Genomic DNA, 20,667 nt, shown 5'->3' with positions numbered 1-20,667 from the left:
GCACCCCGTATATGTTCTCTAGGCCTTTTAAAAAACAGAGTGGTTCCTTTGGCAACATACATGTGAATCTACAAGAAATGTGATACTGTAGACGTCAAGGGAATGGGTACTGTTCAAAAAGGAATGCTCCACAGGGAAACTGGAAGAGTCCATGGTGTTACCCAGCATTCTGTTGGCATTGTTATAAACAAATAAGGGCAAGATTCTTGCCAAGAGAATTAATGTGCATATTGAGCATATTAAACATTGTAAGACCAGAGATAGCTTCCTAAAACGTGTGAAGGAAAATGACCAGAAAAAGGAAGCCAATGAGAAAGGTACCTGGTTTCAACTGAAGCACCAGCCTGCTCCACCCAGAGAAGTACACTTTGTGAGAACCAATGGAAAGGAGCCTGAGCTTCTGGTACCTATTTCCTATGAATTCATGCATAATAGGTGTTAAAAATAAGCAGACTCTGGACAATAAAGAATAAGACAACCTCAGTTTGCAGAATAATATATAAATATATATATATATTTTTTTTTTTGAGAAGTTTTTGCTATAGGGCACATGCACTTGCCAGAAAGCCAGAGAGAGACAGAGAGACAAAAAGCAAGAAATCATCCCCCAGGGGGGTGACCATACTGCAGTCCCTTCTCCTCCATTCTTCTCTCAGGATCTTGGGCATGCACGCACACGCACCTGGCATGAGTTTATGCCACTGTGCCTGGGACTTGAACCATGTTTACTACATGGGAGTCCAGTGACATAACCATTATGCCAACTGCTGGTCCCACAGAATGATATTAATACACACACTGTGGTACCAAATGTGTAAAATCAACCCTTTCATGTGCTGTATCTTCATGATTATGTACATAACTTACACAAGTGTTTTAAAAATGGACTAATAGGATTCAAAGTCTTTTTATTTTTATTTTTTATGTCAAAGGATACACATGAGAGAGAGAGACAGAGAGAGAGAGAGAGGAAGCACCTTCTGGTGGGGCCAGTCACAACGCAATAATTTTTCCTCTAATTCTCCATTCTATCAGGATCCCAGGCACGTATGTGTGCCCAGCATGTAAGTCACCATGGCCAGGACTTGAATCCTGGGCAGCCCTAGGAGATTTGTCTCTCTCAGCATAGTGCTTCATGGCTGCACTTTGGAGCCGTGGTGGCCTAACACACCAAATTGTTGAAAGTGGGCACCTCTGGGAAGAAGAGTGGGTGAGATGTATGCATATATATATATATATTTTTAAGAATTATGGGACCGGAGGTACCAGAGCAAGATGGTGGTGTGAGTGCTGCACACCCATGGAGCAGCCTGGGCTGGCGGCTCCCTGCAGCCTCCTGCCCGGGCTCCAGAGGTTGACATCTTCCATTAACAGACCTCGAGAAGACAGCTGGTTAAAATCCTTACTTGTCTGGAAAGTTGATCCAAGGAAAGATGCTCACTCTAATCTCCAGCCCAAAAAGGAAACAAGCAGTTTGTACAAATTAGTTTCATGATGTTAAACTGGAATGCTGAGAAGCATACAACAAAATTTGTCAAGGGGTGTTGCCAAAGATTAATGAAGATAATCTTTGTAGTTGGTGGGGACTTGGACCACGCGGTATGGTGAGCAAGATCAAGCTGTCCACCTCTGGAGGTAAGAAGGAGGCCATCCAGCCCTCACAGAGTTCATGAATAAACTCAAAGAAAATCAGGAATTTACAGGATTTCGTAAAGCAAGGAGCAACACGCTTCTCTCCAGAAAGAATCAGCTGCTCCTGGTGTTCAGTTTCTGGAATGAGCCCGTCGCATGGTCAGGACCGAATGTATATGAGCTCAGGTCTCACCAGCTCCGGCCAGGAGCCATGATCGAATGGGCCAGTTCCTGGGCTTGTGCTGTTCGCTTCAGGCAGGACAGTAATGAAGCAGGGGCGGGTTCTTCTCTCAGATGGGCCGCTGTCTACAGTGTACCAGCTTTGGGTTTACAGGGATCGTCAGACCCGGGAAGACATACGGAATGCAGCGTGGCATAACATGGCTGGGAAGACCTGGTCTATTACATGGTCCCACCTGTTCAGGAAACGGAATCCAGAATCGTGATCCCACTGAAGACCTCACCCCTCCAGTAAAGCCGTAGGATTTATACGTGCCTGCATAGATTTCTGTGACAAGTATTTGTTGCGAATTAATTTTAATTGTATATCAAGTGAAAAAGAAACACTGAAATAGAAACTGCTGTATATAGCTTACGAGAGACTTCTCTTTAAAATTTACATAATCGCAAGAATGGAAGCTATTAGTTTGACAGATTGCCGTCACGCTCTGCCCTCTGGGAAACAGCCCTGTGATTGTAGACTAGACCCGGTGGTACTTAACCTCTCCTCCACCCTCCGGGAAGAGAGGGTTTGAGTTAAAATTAGAATTATCCAACCATGAAAAAATTAGCCATTACTTCGTAAAAGGCAAATCTGTTTTGTATAATCACAGATTTTTAGACAAATTTCTTGTATCGGGAAGACATAACAATGTTGTCTTATTTCTCTAACAGTTTTTCAGAGTGTCGAATAGAGCCAAATTAAGAGTGTATCCAATACCTGAGCTGTTTGAACTCACTCTCATGTGTAGTCAGTCAGCGTAGTAGGCAGTCTGCCATTCCTGAGCTGGTCGTGGTGGGCAAGGGACATTGTCAGTGAGTCGTCCTCACACAGGGCGTCGCGCTGTCTCCATGTGAGAGAAACAAATGGCTTGAACCTGTGTATCATGTGTGATTTCGAAATGAGCACCGTGGATAGCACTCATTTTTATTTGTAATATTTTTTTATACAAAACAAAGTAGCACTAAGAAAAGAAGTTTTAGGGAATAGCAGTTGGCATAATGGCTATGTCGCTGGATGCCCAAGTAGTCGACTGCAGTTTGAGTTCCGGACCTGGTTACTTAAACTCACACTGGGCACATCCGGAGAGGAGAATGGAGGAGGAGGGATTGCGGCATGGCCATCCCTCCTTGGGGGTGATTTCTCACTTTCTGTCTCTCTGTCTCTCTCTCTCTGTCTGGCGAGCACACGTACACTATCTCCAAAGAAAAGAAAAGAGATTTTATTTTATAAACAATCATTTGTGACCTTAGACATTCTCTGGTTAGTATTTTTAATTTTCTTTTTTTTTGGAGAGATTTTCGCTATAGGGTGCGTGCGCTCGCCAGACAGAGAGAGAGACATAGAGACAGAAAGCGAGAAATCAACCCCCCCCAGGGGGGATGGTCACGCCGCAGTCCCTTCTCCATTCTCCTCTTGGGATCTTGGGCATGCATGCACACGCGCCCGGTGTGAGTTTTAAGCCACCGGGTCCGGGATGCGAACCGCAGTTGACTACGTGGGAGTCCAGCGACATAGCCATTACGCTAACTGCTGGTTCCCTCTGGTTAGTATCTGCTCATAGCAGATACTCCCAGGATCATGTATGAAGGGTAGTGCAGGTAGAGATTTAAATTGGCCTAAAGCTGCATTCTTTGTCTAGCTGTTGGAGTTAATTTTTTAATATAGTGTGCCAATTTTGTGACTGTAATCATGTGAAAGTCTTGTTGACATGAAAAATTATGTCTATCCCAAAATTTAAAAAAATTATATATAAAATGAAGTGTGAATAAATCTCCTGTCAAATGTCAAACTTTTACATGTGAATGGTTTTCTCCAAGAGCATACTAAAGTCAATAAAATATTCTTAATTAAAAAAAAAAAACAATTTTGGGACCAGCAGATGGCTTAATGGTTATGTTGCTGTACTCCCACATAATTGTCCGTGGTTCAAGCCCCAAACATGGCAGCTTAAAAATTCATGCCGGGAGACCGGCAGGTGGCATGGTGGTTAAGGCGCTGGACACTCCCACATGGCTGACTATGGTTCAAGTCCTGGACCTGGTGGTTTGCTTTCTCTCTTTCCTCTCTCTCTCTCTCTCTCTCTCTCTCTCTGTGTGTGTGTGTGTGTGTGTGTGTGTGTGTGTGTGTCTCTGGTCAAATTAAATGAATGAATGAATGAATAAAATGGAATAAAATAATTCTTTGAAAAAAAAAAACAAAAAACAAAACTCATGCTGGGAGCATTTGTGTGCGTGCCCAAAATCCCAAGAGGAGAATGAAGGAGAAGGGATTGTGTCATGGCCATTTGCCGTAGAGTGTGATTTCTCGCTTTCTATCTGTCTTTCTCTGTCTCTCCAGTGAGTACACATGCACTATAGCAAAAATCTGTCTCTAAAAAAAATTTTTTTAAGGGGAAGTTATTTATTTATTTATTACTGTCTTTTGAAAATTTATTATCAGAACTTTAGTATGTTCTGCACTCACTAGAGAGAAAGCAAGCCAAGTCTAGGACTCGAACCTTGGTCAGCCATGTGGTAGTCCAGCACCTTAACAACCAGACCACCTGCTGGCCCCAAGACATATGGCTTTAACATGATGAGATTGAAATCAGATTGGAGATGTAATGGGACATGTCTATGCAGGTGAACATGACATTTTCAAGAATATTTGAGGTGAGTAGCACAAGGTGAACATTTGAGGGGAAAGTATGGTAAAGATAATATTATTTTAATTTCCCAGCATGTATTTGTCCTAAGATCTCCTGTCAATAAAACAAACAGACAAAAATAACCCACTTGTTTTGTGGGAGAAATAATAACCAGCCCCAAGAAACATCAATATTTAGGGGCAGAGAAAAGAAGACCCTGTGAGGAGGGTAAGTGTGTTGTGAGAAGAAATAGTTAAGTGAACTAGGAACAGACCAGTAGAGTTCTAGAAACAGAGGAGTTTCTCCAGGCTTCGTAGTCATGTCTCTAAAGAGTTCATAGGAGAAGGTGAAGAGAATTGGGGGTAAGGGAAAGAATAGTTCAAACAAGCCAAAAAAGGAGGTTGCTGGTAAGTTGCATCCAGCTGACTTGCATAATTTGTGGGCTGCCATCGTTTCAAAAATTAAGGCTTTTAGATACCTCTTTTAGAAGTTTGTTGCTTTTTCTACTTTATAAGTTTGGGTCTGGGAAATCAGAATGCATACTGATTAATAATTTTTTTTATAGACTATTCATGTTCCCTCCCTCCAGCTCACGTAACTGCCAGGTCACAGGCTGGCCTGTCCATTGCTTACCTTTAGGTCCCACACATGTATTATTGTGCTGTCTGGTGCCAGGCTGGCCCAGTCCTGGTTTTACTGGGGTGTGAACCATCCTGACAGTTCTGCAACATAGGTACAATTAGAGGGGCTGGAATTGATGAAAACATATTTATGTGCCCTTTTCTCTTCTCTTAAGATTACCGACACTCCTAATAACTGAATGTGTGCTGGTTTACATGACCCCAGAGCAGTCTGCAAGCCTTCTAAAGTGGGCTGCCAACAGTTTCGAGACGGCCATGTTCATAAACTATGAACAGGTAAAAGGAACTACAAGCGGTCGAGTTCTGCATCGACCCCAGGATTTCTTTCCCTCACTAAGCGCACTCATTATGCAGTTCCCTTATTCTTTTCCTTCTGCCTCTGACCACTTACTTATCCCCTTTGCTAATCAATACCACCAGTTCAGCATTCCTAATTGCTTGACTGCCTGCAGACTTTGGGCCAGAATTTTTAGAACATCTATTTTAGCCTTTATAAATAAAGTTTTTCAAGTTCTTATTTTGTCACTGTTTCCTAGAGTCATAGAACATGACGAAGGGGGTTTTGGCTACCATTAGTGTAGGGGTAGCAAACTCAAGTGCCTCCAAGGGCAAGCCAGTGACACAAATGGAAAGAGTTGGCCGGTGCACACAGTGTGGAGTGGTAGGGCCCGTGGGGACTGGAGCACCCGTGTCCTTTTCACAGCAGTGGCCACCATTCATTTTCTGGCTGTTATCATGTGGACATGTGAGCCTGGAGTTGCTAGAACTTCCAGTTTTTGAGAGTAGTTAGAAATGCAGAATTTTAATGTAAACTCTTTAAATTTCTACAACCACCGGTTTGGCTCACTGGTTGCTCTTTTGCCTCATCTGACATAGTCCACAAAGGTGACTTTAGAGCTCTGGAATGATGCAGCTTGGGTCCACATCCTGGCCTCAGCTCTTAATGGCTCTGTTACGTTAGGCAGCATTGCCTAGTGATTGGGAGTCTATGCTCTAGAAGGAGCCTTTCTAGCTGTGTGACTTGGACAAGTTACATAGCCTCTCTGCACTTGTTTCCTCACCTGAAAATAAGAGTCTGTACTTCATAGGGTTGCTGTGAAGAGTGAATGGGTTATTACATGCAACACACTTACAACAAAGCCATCGTTAGTGATTCTTTGGACCCCTCTGAGCTCCCATTCTTTATTTCTGAAGGGATAATGCTGGATTATTACAGGAATTCATGAGAGGCTGTTCAGCAGTGAGCACATGATAAGCACTGAATACATGGGAGCTGTTTTTATTGCTCATTTTAGTTGAATTGATTTTTTAAAAATATCTCAGTTTCTGTTTTATTTTATTACAGCTAAGAGCAGGAAATGGACTTGGCCAATGTCATGTAATTATGGATAGATCTAGGGCTAGACCTTGGCCTTTCAGTCTCCTTCCTAGCACCTGTTGTGGTCTAAGTTCCTGTAGAGTTGGTTCTTAATTGACTTCTTTTTCTTCCTTGCCACCCTTTACTTGGGACCATTCCTCTGACTCAATCTTCCGTCCTGGTGAATGGATGTAATGAGAGCTGGCCTCATCATTCTTTTCTTTTATTATGAATTAATCCCAGAATCTGTCTTTGTCTTCATAATCCCACAGCTAAGGAATATAAATTCCATGTGTCCTCACATTTTAAGTGTGTGCTGTTCCATCCATTTTACTTCATTTGTGTTATTTATTTAGTTTTTGCTAAGGGTGCGTATGCTCAATGGAAAGAGACAGAGGGAACATAAGACATCGCCCCTGGGGGCATGGCCATGCTGCAATTCCTTCTCCTGTTGGAATTTTGGGTACTCCTGCACACACACCTGGCATGTTTTTCAAGCTGCTAGGTCTGGGACTCAAATCGTGTAGTTGGCCATGTGGGATCTAGCCACCTTAACCTCCATGCCACCTCTGGCCCCCATTTGTAAGTCCTTTTGTTCAACAACATGTATTCAACATCCTATGAGAGATGATGAATTAAGTGAATTTTGACCAGAGATCCTGTCACTTTGGAACAAGGCTAGGGATGTTCTAGTTTTCAATATGTTGTCCCCAGCTATCTCTAAACTGTTCCAAGTCTCATCTGCTGCCCTTACCTTGTGAAGAATAAACATTTTGCTCGATTCAGTAATTTTCTTTCTTTTTTTTTTTTTTTTGGAGAGATTTTCACTGTAGGGCGCGTGCGCTCGCCAGACAGACAGAGAGAGACATAGAGACAGAAAGCGAGAAATCACCCCCCAGGGGGGATGGTCACGCCGCAATCCCTTCTCCTCCATTCTCCTCTCGGGACCCTGGGCACGCACGCACACGCGCCCGGCGTGAGTTTTAAGCCACCGGGTCCGGGACACGAACCGCGGTCGACTACGTGGGAGTCCAGCGACTTAGCCATTACGCTAACTGCTGGTTCCCTCGATTCAGTAATTTTCTAACAAATACAGAATCAGCAGTATTTCATGACATCTCTTAATTGCTCACATGCTTTACATTATTTCCTAATTAGTAGTTTAAAATGATAGAACCACACGGATAATGATGATTATTTCAATAACGATAATAAAGCAATGAGGGAAAAATCTTAGATTTTGCCTACTGTGTACCAGGTACTGTCTGGGTTGTACATATATGAATTTAGGTAATTATCATGACAGTCTGCAAGGCAGGCACTGCTACTATCCTGATTGCACAAGTATGGGACTAAGGCATAGAGTTAAGCAGCCTGTCCTCAGCCTCAGGCAGTTAAATGTAAGGCTACGATTGAAACCCAGGCAATGAAATGATGGCGTTATGCTCACAGTCACCTCTATCCTGAATGAATAGTGTGCAGGCTGAGTATTAGTGCCATGTCAATCTTATTCACCATCAAAAGAGAATACCATTGGCTCTTGTCTGACAGCACTGTTACACAAACCCTGAGAATCATTTCACATGTTGGTAAGGTGATGACCTTTTGATAGCTTCTGTATGACGCTATCATAGTATATATGCTGTAATACTATACTATGTTTTCTGGCTTTTGTGCACATACATAGATATGGTTTTTGAGCTAGTTTTAAAGTAATACCACATGCAGAGTATAAAAATCAAACAATTCAAAAGGATAGGCAAGGGGGACCAGCAGTTAGCATAATGGCTGTATCGCTGAACTCCCACATGGTCAACCATGGTTCGAGTCCCAGACCCAGGGGTTTAAACTCACACGGGGCACATGTGAGTGCGTGCCCAGGATCCCAAGAGGAGAATAGAGGAGGGGAAGGGATTGTGGTGTGGCCATCCCCCCCGGGAGGGGGGGTGATTTCTCGCTTTCTGTCTCTCTGTCTCTCTCTGTCTTTCTGGCGAGCACACACACACCCTATAGCAAAAAAAAAAAGAAATTCCCCCCCCAAAAAAAGAAAAGAAAAGAAGGAGGAGTTTTTATTTTATTTTGCATATTTAAGAAACAAAAATGTGAAACCCTATGGTGATGCCTGGCCTCCTCCTTCCTTCCCCAGGTCAATATGGATGACCGGTTTGGGCAGATCATGATTGAAAACCTGCGGAGACGACAGTGTGACCTGGCTGGAGTGGAAATCTGCAAGTCATTGCAGTCGCAGGTCAGAGAGCAGAGCCAAGCAAGAAGGAGCATTATCCCTTCATGGAGAACGTAACGTGAGAGGTCCTGCGGAGTAGAGTACTTGTCTACAGGAGCAGCTTGGGCTCCATGTGGGCCACTAGTTCACGGCACAAGGAAAATCCAAATTCTGCCATTGTGGCATGAGAAATACAGATTTACATTTCCTTCACTCTATTATTTTAACTTTTTATTGTGCAGATTTTTAAACAAACATAAAGGTAGAGTAAATAGTGAAATGCGCACCCAGCCCCATTAGCCAGCTTCATTAATTAACATTTTGCCAATATTGTTTCAGATATTTCTCACCCAAGTATTTTTGTTGTTGTTGTCAGAATATCTTCAGGCAAAAACCAGACAGTACATGATATCACCCCTGAGTATCTCATGTGACTCTCCTGTCAATAAGGACTTTCTTCTCCCAGTGTAACAATAATGCCATTATTATACCACACACATTGACTTAATTCCTTTTTAGCATCTCCTACCTAGTCCATATTTGGTTTTCCCCACTCGTTTCTTAAAAAAATTTCATAGTTGGGGGACCAGCAGATGGTGTAACATTTTGTCAGTATTGTTTGTCTACGTTGTTGGACTCCCATGTAGTTGATAGTGGTTCAAGTCCTAGACCTGGTGTCTTAAAACACACCGGGCATGTGTGGGTGCATTCTCAAAATCCCCAGAGGAGAATGGAGGAGAAGGGGTTGTGCCATTGCCATCGTCCCAGGGAGTGATTTCTCACTTTTCGTCTCTTCGTCTCTCTTTCTCCAGCAAGCATATGTACCCTATAGCAAAAATCTCTCTCTAAAAACTAAAATGGCATAGTTGTGTTTAAATCAGGATCCAAACATGGTCTACATTTTATAGATGATTGATATGCCCCTTAATCTATAATAAGATTTAAAATATTAATCATAAGTTATAATTAGTAATAATCCCTTTTAAAAAATTATTTGCTGGAAGTACTTCCTGTTCCTGCCCCTATGTTAACAGGGTAGTTTTTTTTTACATGTTTTTATGTCATGTTATAACTAGACTGCTTTAAAAAACCATTGCCCTTAGAAAACTGTATTTCTCTGTAAATATACTTTTGTGAGTTTTCCCCTATTATAACAATGAGGGTTCAATATAGAAATAGGAAAGGACAAGAAGAAAGATGGGAGGGCCACGGTGGGTTTTGAGGGAGGAGTCATCCTAGAGAAACTCCAGTGTGCTCAAGAGAGTCTTGGACGTGTACGACGGTCCTTGTGGTCCTTCATGTCTCTCTACTGCCTCTTCCAGAAGGAGCGGCTCCTGTCGAACGGCTGGGAAACAGCTTCAGCAGTCGACATGATGGAACTGTACAGCAGGTTGCCACGAGCCGAAGTGAGCAGGTAAGGGACAGCCGGGTCAGGTCCACGGAGTTCATCGTGAATTAAAGGCCTGATCATCTGTATTCTTTTCTTCATTGTCCTTAATTTCCACATAATATTTATACATACTTATGGGGTACAGTGTGAATACTTTTTTAAAATTTGCTATAGGGCACGTACTTTCACTGGAGAGACACAGAGAGAGAGGGAAAGTGAGAAATTACTCCCCAGAGAGGATGACCACACTGCAATCCCTTCTCCTCCATTTTCCTGTTGGGATTTTGGGCACACATGCATGGAGCATTCTTTTTTTCTTCGAGAGATTTTTGCTATAGGGCATGTGTGCTTGCCGGAGAGATGGAGGGACAGAAAGTGAGAAATCACCCCCCAAGAGGGATGGCCAGTTGCAATCCCTTCTCCAGTCTACTCTCAGGATTTTAGGCACGCACGTACATGCACACCCAGTGTGAGTTTGAAGCCACTGGGTCTGGGACGTGAACTGCGGTCAACTGCATGGAAGTTCAGCAACTTAACCATTACACCACCTGCTCGTTCTGCCTCCGGCATGTTTTTTAAGTCACCAAGTCCAGGACTCAAAACTGCACAGTCAGCTATGGGGAATCCAGCTGCCTTAACAATCACGCTACTTGACTGGCCCTTGATATTTTGGTACATGAATACAGTGCCTATTGATCAAATTGGGGTAATTAGCATATCAATCATCTCAAACATTTATCCCTGCTTGATGTTGGGAACACTTAAAATCTTGTCTTCTGTGGGGCTGGACAATGGCACAACAGTAAAGCAGGATACTCTGTGAGGCTGACCCATGTGGAAGAGTTCTGGGTTTACATTGGAGACCTTGGGTATACCGGGCTGTGCATGCCCATGATCCAGGGCTGGGTCATAGCGCCAGTGCCCTGCTGGGGGTTCTGTCTCTCTCACTCATGGAACAAATAAATAAATACACTTTTAAAAATCCTGCCTTCTAGCTGTCTCGCAGAACAGTAAGTTCTTATCGCCTAACTATGATTGGGCCTATTGCCCAGTATCTCCTTGTCCCCTCCTCTCCGTACCCTTGCCAGGCTCCAGTGAGCATTATTCTACTCCACTTCTATGAGGTCCATTTTTTTAGCTTCCATATACAGGTTTGAAACAAAAACTTTAAGAGTAGCTTAAGAGTAAGTCATTAGCAATTGACTGAGATAGGGCTTAGGCCAAAACAGATTATTTTAGTTAAAATAAACAGTTACACCTGAAAAATTCCCAGAACAGCCTCTGGGAAATTTTGTTTAATCCCTCTTTTGGAGAGAGAAGAAATCAGCATTGCTCAAGGACTTCTAAGAGAAAGAAGTCTGCTGGCAGTTTTGGTTTGTGGTTTTAAAGAAAGCCCCAGTACGTCATGATCCTTCTGCCTCAGCCTCCTGAGTAGAGGACCTTTCCCCTCACTATAAAAGAAATACATGTCCATTGTTTTTGTTTTTGTTCATCTATGATAGAGCGTGCATGTATGCACATGTAAGTGAGAAAGAAGCACCTGCCACAGGGTCTGGTCATACCAGGAGCCCCTTCCTCTCGTCCTCCAGCCCATTGGATCTTAGTTACTCACACACATGCCTGATGTTTTTCAGACAGATTAGGCCAAAGATTTGAACTGTAGTTTCCATGTGGGGTCTAGCCTCTCTTGAGCAGTACATTGCTGTTATACCACAGAACTGGCTTTAAGTTAAAAAAATAATTGAAGTAATGTAAAATGCATTAAGTAGAAATTAATTGCCCACTCTAGTCACCCTCTCTGGAGAAGCTGTTGTTTACAAGTTGGGGCATATTTTTTCACAAGTATGTGTGTGTATTATGTACATATAAAGACATTTTTACTTTTTAAAATTTTTTTAGAGGTTTTTGCTATAGGGCACATGCGCTCGCCAGACAGAGAGAGACGGAGAGACAGAAAGCAAGAAATCACCCCCAGGGGGGATGGTCACACCTCAATCCCTTCTCCTCCATTCTCCTCTCAGGATCTTGGGCACATACGCACATACGCCCAGCGTGAGTTTTAAGCCACCGGGTTCGGGACATGAACCACGGTTGACTACGTGGGAGTCCAGCGACATAGCCATTACACTAACTGCTGGTCCCATAAAAAGACATTTTTATGGATACATAGATTTCTATTTTTTTGAATGAGTAGATTCATACTACAGTTATTGGTCTGTAAACCACCCTTCTTTTTAAAATGTATTATTTATTTATTTATTTATAGTTTTTTGTTTTTTTTTTTTTTTTTTAGAGAGAGCATTTTGCTGTAGGGCACATGAGCTTGCCTGGGAGACAGAGGCAGAAAGTGTGAAATCACCTGCATGAGGGATGGCCATGCTGCAATCCCTTCTCCATTCTCCTCTTGGGATTTTGGGCATGCACATATGCATACCCAGTGTGAGTTTTAAGCTGCCAGGTCTGGGACTTGAACCATGGTCAGCTATGTGAGAGTCCATTGATATAACCATTCCTCCATCTGCTGGTCCCTCTTTTTAAAACTTAACAGTAGATTGTGTTTATCTTTGCATATCAAAATATTGAGGGTTAGCACAGCCTGCTTAAGTGTATATAGTATTTAAATTGATCTGTAGCCTACGGTAATTGTAATTTTAAAGTAATTAAAATTGTTCCTAGCTGGGCATTTGGCTGTGGTGTCGCATTTCTTGTTTTGTTTTGTTTTCATTTCCCTGTTACAAATACCATCTGTGCCTGTGTGTGTGGTGGTACTGCCTGCTATTAATTTCTTTTTTTTTTTAACAATTCATGTTTCCATTACATGTGTTCTGCCTTTGGAGACCTACTGTGTAGGTTTTGGTTTCTTTCAGGATCAAAAGAAGAATTTTTTGGCTTTGCTGCTCTATGGAACTTAGTAACACTTAGCAACCTCACTTTTTTTCATTACTGACATAAGTCAGTAATTGGCAATGAAAGTTTTGAGAAAGTGCCATCTCCTTGTGATGAGTTTGATGATCCTGGATTCTTCCAGGAGTGTCCTTTTCTGCAGGCTGGTTGCCCTGTTTGGAAACCCCGTGGTCTGATATTTATAATGGAATGCTTCCGTAGCACTTCTAGATACGTGGAGTCTTGCTCACAGCAGCCACAAAGAAAGCAGCTCGCTTCTAGGCAGTCATTTACCTCATGTTGCCATGGCCTATAATAGACAGCAACGTGTGACCTTGACAGGGGCGGGTAGTGAGAGGGGAATGGCCTTGGTCTTTCTGTCTAGGCTGCACAGCCATTCCCACCCTGAGTGCATTTTTCAGTGTAGTTGATATCTGCGTCTGTCGGATTCTATAGAGCATAACAAGAAGTCTATCCACTTAAGATGAGCTGTGTGCCACGCACTTTTCTAAGCACAAGGGATACAACAGTGATTAAATTAGGGCAAAAGAAGGCTGTTCCCAGAGCACATAGAAAGCCACATCCCCCATGGCTGACCACAGTTTGAGTCTCAGTCCCAAATGCTTGAAAAACTTGGTGGGTGTGTGTGTGCCTATGCCCAAAGTTCTGTTGGAAGGGAAAAATGGAGAAAGGAGGATTGTGGCAAGACCATGTCCCATTGGGAGTGCTTTTTCTCTGTGTGTTTCTCTCTCTTTCTGGGGATAACGTTTTTAAAATCAGCCCAAAGATATACCTCCCCTTGGGAGCTTACATTCTAGTGAAAAGCTTCATAATTCCTGGTATCACCTGATAGTTGGGCTTGTTTATAACTATCCAGGAGCCTTCATTATGGTGCTAGTCTTTTACCAGTAGGTGCATGTGCTCTCAGGAGAATAGAAAGAGAGATAAAGAGGGAAAGTGAGAAAGCACCCCCCCCCCATGGGGGATGACCTTGTTACAGTCCCCTCTCCATCTCTCCCTTCGGGATTATGAGTATGCATACCTGCTTTTGAAGCCGCTGAATTTTTTCTAGAACTTTTTTTTCTTTTTTTTTTGAGAGAGATTTTTGCTATAGTGCACATGCACTTGCCAGAGAGACAGAGACAGAAAGTGAGAACTCATCCCCCAGGGGAAATGGCCACTCTGCAGTCCCTTCTTTACTGTCCTCCTGGGATTCTTGGCACACATGCATACATGCCTGGAGTAAATTTCAAGCTGCAGGGTCCAGGACTCCATGCACAGTCAGCAACATGAGAGTCCAGTGCCATAACTACTGCTCCACCTGCTGGCCCCTAGGACTTGGTTTTAGGAAATCTGTTTTGGATGTCTTTTGATAAAACTAGTTGGGAAGTAACCAGAGCACTCTATGAATTGTCCTCACTTCAGGTGTGGTTCGTAGGCCTGGATACCCAGATAGGAGTGAATATACAGCTACAGAAACATGCACAGACATATGCACATATGTGCGCATGCTCACACACACAGGTAGCCTGGGCAAATGGCCACATGGTATTGCAAGATTATTAGCAGTGGCTATTATGAATAGTAAGATATGGATTTTTTTTAAAAAAATTTCTGTATACTCTAGGGAATTACCTGACTTTTTTCCCACAGTGTGTGCATATTTTGACAGAAAATTTAAAATAAATGATTTCCATACATTTGTGCATGTTTCTTGCTGTACATATTTATTTAAAATCTTACATTTGGAATGCTTCTTGGGGCCCAGCTGTGGTGCATAGGCAGTAGGGATGCTGCTGGGTGATGTTGGAAGTCATATAGGAAGGCTTTGGGTTCACGTCCTGGGTCTACCTGAGCACACAGGTGTGCCTGTGACCCTGGTTGGCTGCAGGGCTGGAGGGAGGATTGTGGTTTGAAGACCCTGTCAGGGGTGCCTGTCTGTCACTCTAAAAGGAAATAAGTTAAAAGATGATTTTTTTGGGAAAGTTATATATGAATATAATTTTTTAAAAGAATTATTTTATTTAACTTTATTTATTATTATTATTTTCCAGTTTGATCATAGAAAGACAGAGAGAGAGGGAAAGTGAGAAAGCAAGCCACCAGGTCCAGGATTTGAACCATAGTTGGCCATGTGGGAGTCCAGCACCTATTACCACCACACCACCTGCTGGCCCCGAATATAATTTTTTTTAAAGAGAATTTTGCTATAGGGCACATATACTCACCAGAGAGACAGAAAGCAAGAATCAGCCCCCAGGGGGGATGGCCATGCTGCAGTCCCTTCTCCATTTTCCTCTTGGGATTTTGAGCACACACACACACACACACACACGCATGTAGTTTGAATTTTAAGCTGCCAGGTCTGGGACTTGAACCGCAGTCAACTATGCGTGAGTCCAGCAACAAACCCATTATGCCATCTGCTGGTCTCATGAATATAATTTTTTTAAAATGGAATAAAGTAGAGGGAAAAAAAAATTTTTCCCAACCCTTTCCATCATCCACCTTCATTACCAGTCTGCTACCTTCTTTCTTAAGAGACAGCCAGTATTGTTATAGTTTCTTCTGTGTTTTCCTAAAGTAGCTTGTGCATATATAAGCATATGTGTTCCCTGTTTTCCCTAACCTACATAGTGGTATATTCTGCACATCACTTTTAAGAAACTTGCTTTTTAAATTTTATGATATGTCTCAGAGATTACTCTGTGTTAGTACATATAGACCTACTGCAGTTTTTAGAGATTTTTTTATACGCTATAGGTTGTGTACACTCACTGGAGACAGAGGCAGAAAGAATGTAAGAAGTCACCCCCCAGGGAAGATGGCCATGCATGCCACAGTCCCTTCTCCTCCATTCCCCTCTCCAGATTTTGAGCATGCATGCACGTGGTGTGACTTTCACGCTGCCAGGTTCAGGACTTTCCCTGTGGTCGGCCATGTCGAAGTCCCACACCACAACCTCTACACCACCTGCTGGCCCAGACCTATCCCATTTTTAAAACGCCTCTGCAATACCCTACTGTCTGAATATGCTTTAATTTATTCAGCGTGTCTCTTCTGTTACAGTGTTTTTTGTTACTTCATTGGAGCTAGGATGCTGTGGTGAATGCTGTTGAACATATGTATTTTAAGCATTGTTAGAGATGATAAAACTGCCCTTTAGGGGGCCAGCAAATGGCTTAAAGGTTATGTCGCTGGACTCTCACATGGCCGATTGCAGTTCAAGTCTTGGATCAGGTGGCTTGAAAATCATGCCAAGCACATGCGCGTGCATGCTCAAGATCCTGGGAGGTGAATAGAGGAGAAGGGATTGTGGTGTGGCCATCCCCCCAGGGGTGATTTCTCACTTTCCCTCTCACTGTCTCTGTCTCTCTCCAGTGGACACATGTGCCCTAAGACAAAAACCTATAAAAAACAAAAAAAAAAACAACCCAAACTGTCCTCTAGGTGTTACTGTTCTATAATCCTACATAATTCAGGGAACATCTTTTTTCTCATGTCTTTTTTTTTTAAGAGAGGCTTTTTTTTTTTTTTTGTTTTTTATAGGTTTTTGTCTTAGGGCACATGTGTCCACTGGAGAGAGACAGAGACAGTGCGAGGGAAAGTGAGAAATCACCCCTGGGGGGATGGCCACACCACAATCCCTTCTCCTCCATTCTCCTCTTGGGATCTTGGGCATGCACGCACACACGCCCGGCGTGAGTTTTAAGCCTCTGGGTCCGGGACACAAACCACGGTCGACTACGTGGGAGTCCAGCGACATAGCCATTACGCTAACTGCTGGTCCCAAGAGAGGCTTGTTTTAAGAGGCAAGGTCTCACTGTGTTCCCCAAGCTGGCCTGGAACTCACAGCTCACCTACCTCAGCCTCCCAAATAGCTGGGCTTACAGGAGCACTCCCAACGCCTAGCTTGTATCAGCCTTTCTAATCTTTGTCAGTCTTAGAGTTGAAAAAATACCTTGTGTTTTAATTTATGTTTCTTTTCTAATAAATGAGATTAAAAAAAAAACCTCTTGTTTTTATTTCATGGCGAACTTGTCTTTTTCCCATTTTTATAATTAACATGAAAAGTTTTTCTTATTGAAATTTACAACTCTTTTTCTTTCATTAAAAAAAAAAAACTTTGAAAAAAAATTTGCTAGAGGGCATGTGCATTCACCAGAGTGAGGCGGAAAGAGACAAAGAGAGGAGGAAAGTGGGAGAGAGAGCCCCCATTTCACCTCCCCTCAATGTGGGATGTTAGCAGTGCAACCCCTTTTTTTCCCTTTCAGGATTTTGGGCACGTACACACATGTGCCTCAAGTGTTTTTCAAGCCATCGGGTTCTAGGACTTAAACTGTGCAGCTGGCCATGTAGAATCCAGCAGCGTTAACCACCATGTTATGGACTGGTCCCCAGTTTAACAACCCTTCATATAGCTAGGAGATCCTTTATATCGCAAGGAACCCTGTGTCATTTTCATTATAAATATATTTTCCTAGTTTGTTCTTTGTCTTTTGACTTCATTTATGACATTTTTGGGGGCCAACAGGTGGAGTAGTGGTTAAGGTGCTGGACTTCCTCATGACTGACCATGGTTTGAGTCCTGGACCTGGTGGTTTGAAACTCACACCGGGTGCATGTGCATATGTATCCGAAATCCAGAGAGGAAAATGGAGGAGAAGGGATCATAGTGTTGCCCGTCCCCTGGGGGGTGATTTCTTTTTTTTTTTTGGAGAGGTTTTTGACATAGGGTATGTGCGCTTGCCAGACAGACAGAGACAGAGAGACAGAGAGCGAGAAATCACCCCCTGGGGGGATGGCCACGCCACAGTCCCTTCTCCTCCATTCTCCTCTTGGGATCTTGGGCACGCACGTACACGTGCCCAGAGTGAGTTTTAAGCCACTGGGTCCGGGACTCGAACCGCAGTCGACTACATGGAAGTCCAGCAACATAGCCATTACGCTAACTGCTGGTACCTGTGATTTCTCATTTTCTGTCCCTCTATCTCTCTCTGACTCTTCGCCTCGCACATGTCCCTATGGCAAAAAAAAAAAAAAAAAAAAAAAAAAAAAAAAACCCCTTTAAAAAAAAATTTTTTTTTCCTTCTTTTTAAGAAAAATAGAACCACACCATACACACTATTTTATAGCTGGCTTCTTTTCTCTTAGTATATCCCCAACGTCTTTCCAAATTGGTAACTGTGGATTATCATCTTCGTGTTTAACTATATAAATTTATAATGTTCAATCTTCATTCTCTCCACAGAATAGAATCACTTGAATTCCTGGATGAAATGGAGCTCCTTGAGCAGCTCATGCAGCATTACTGCCTGTGCTGGGCAACCAAAGGAGGGAGTGAACTAGGTGTGTGACCTTACTCTGGTTGTGTCCACCTGGAAATCGGGAAATTTGTTTCTCCAAAGAGTGAAGGACATACCTAGAACGTGAGGTCTAGAAAGAATTAAAGGATCATATATACGTATACACATCCATGTGTGTATACAAAGAATTTGCTGTTACATCTTCTGTTTTTATAGCTCAGAAAGAGAGAGCTGTTTAAGCAAACTACGTTTCCCAAAACAAACAGTCCTTGCAAATCCTGCATGTATTTTCCACAGTTGGAGGGTAAAAGACCTTGAGAGTTGGGGCCAGCCCAGTGTTGTGGCATTTAAATTGATTGGATGTCACACGGCCAGCTGCGCAGCTCAAGTCCTGTACCTGGCGGCTTGAGAAACATGGCTAGGCGTTATGTGTGTATGTGCCCAGAATTCTGAGAGGTGAATGGAGGAGAAGGGTCTGCAGTGTAGAGTGCAGCCATCTCCCCCAGGGAGTGCTTTCTCACTTTAAAGGAAGAAAAAAAAGTAACCAATGTTTATATTTTTTTAATCAATTTACTGCCAGGTTAACTAGTTATTGAACACACAGATCATTCTGTCTAACATACTCAGGCAGCATCGGTGTGCTCCTCCTCTTCTCTTTTATAATTCAGGCACAGTTTGTTGGCCGTGGCAGAGTAGGGCCACGGGGAGAACATGGATCCAGCTCTCAGTTTCTTGTTACTTTGGTCTCAAGCAAGCTCCTCCTAATGACTGCCCAACGCTGGCCTTGTTCTCCCAGTGGGTGTTCCTTGAGTATCTCTCTAGACCAGTGCAGACCATGTTGGATCCCAGTTCTGGCCTTTAATGTAGTGGATGCCTTTCAAACTCCCTACAGATGCCATCTGAATAATAGGACCCCAGGCAAGCAGCTCATGCAGAGAACATGACCACGGCAAGAAGTTTCCCCTGTGTGAGCATTCTAGGTTGACGGGAGACGGTTAATCTGCCCCCTGGGTTTATCATTTCAGTTGTTTATAAATTTACCCAGCTGTGTAGTTCAGTTCACAAAACTCTTTTAAATTTGTTTTTTATTTAAAATCATTTATCAATATGTTTTTATATTGTTACCCTCCTCCCTACAGTGATAAAAACACTGTTTAGTGGAGAGCTTGGAAGCTTCTAAAATATATAGCAAAGAAAATTCACCTATATGCCCATCACTCAGAGATAACCTCTAGTTATATAGTTTCAACTTTCTGCTTAGATACTATTTTAACTTTAACAGAGTTGAATTTATATATTTATGTAACTTTGATTCCTAATTTCTTCAACTTTATATTATAGCTAGCATTTTTCCCTTGCTGTTAAAAACTCAGCACAATTTTGGTGACTTTATGATAATTAATTCCTATTAACTATGTCTGAATTTAACTTTCCCATTATTTTGGATATGTAAGTTATTTCTAATATGTGTGTGTGTTTAATTTTGCCAGAGAGTGTGTGTGCTCACTGGAGGGAGGGAGAGAAAAAGCACACACACACACACCCTCCCCAGGAGGATGGTCATGCCACAATCCCTTCTCCTCCATTTCTCCCTCCTTTTGGGATTTGGGGCACACACGCACATGTACCCAGTGTGTTTCACAAGCCACCAGTCTGCGAAACGAACTACTCAACTGGCCACGTGGGGTCCAGCTGCTTTAACCACTATGCCACAAGCTGGCCCTGTATTTCAAACTTTTAAGCTAACCCTAGTTCTTACAGAGGAATAACATGCACATTGGAATGTGTGGGGCTTCTGTTGTCCCTGCTGTGTACCTGAGGACTGGAATGTCAGTGCTTGTGTGTGCGTGTTAAAGCATTATCTCTTCATTTGCTCAAAGTTCAGCACTTAAAGAGTAGGTAGGTTTTTGACATTTACTGCAGAAAGCCCATAAATTTAAGCTTTCTTAATCCCTTTAAAACTGTCCATAAACGTGATCTTGCCCAGCCTATGTTTTCCTTGTGAAATCTCCTTTTACATAACAGGAGAGCAGACTGCCATGCTGTGAGGCCGGGGCCCCAGAACCAGTCACCGGCCTGCCGCAGTATCACACCGTGGCAGCTCTCTCCATTTGTTTTCTGAGTCTCAGCAGCATCTGTGTTTCCTCCCCCCAGGTTTAAGGGAGATAACTTATTAACCTGTCAAAGGTTCATGCTGAGCCAGAAGATAGAGCCACCAGCCTTCCTGGAGGAGAGTCACTGAGCTTCCCGAGTGGTGGGGAATGGTGGGGAGTCCTCGTCTACCAGTCTCGTCTGCGCTCAGAAACCTCGGTTACTAAGGTGGTTAGTACCAGTTTCTGCTCCTGTTGATTTAACATTGTTTCAATAAATCTCAGTTGCCAATTG

At 42.9% G+C, this 20,667-nt stretch overlaps 1 protein-coding gene and 1 pseudogene across 1 annotated transcript in view; both read left to right on the top strand.

Annotated features, from left to right (window-relative positions):
• LCMT1 (leucine carboxyl methyltransferase 1) overlaps positions 1–20,667 on the top strand; it is a 53,335-nt gene extending 32,668 nt beyond the window's left edge. Inside the window, exons 7-11 of the mRNA XM_006148287.2 lie at positions 5,278–5,398; positions 8,626–8,727; positions 10,026–10,117; positions 18,228–18,325; positions 20,437–20,667. Of these exons, the coding sequence (XP_006148349.1) occupies positions 5,278–5,398; positions 8,626–8,727; positions 10,026–10,117; positions 18,228–18,325; positions 20,437–20,459 (436 nt within the window). The 3' untranslated portion in view covers positions 20,460–20,667. The remainder of the gene's footprint in view (positions 1–5,277; positions 5,399–8,625; positions 8,728–10,025; positions 10,118–18,227; positions 18,326–20,436) is intronic.
• LOC102501641 (protein NipSnap homolog 2 pseudogene) lies at positions 729–2,853 on the top strand (annotated as a pseudogene).

Source organism: Tupaia chinensis, unplaced genomic scaffold (assembly GCF_000334495.1).
Source record: "Tupaia chinensis unplaced genomic scaffold, TupChi_1.0 Scaffold000231_2, whole genome shotgun sequence".
NCBI lineage: Eukaryota > Metazoa > Chordata > Mammalia > Scandentia > Tupaiidae > Tupaia > Tupaia belangeri.
This window is presented reverse-complemented; position numbering and strand designations above follow the sequence as displayed.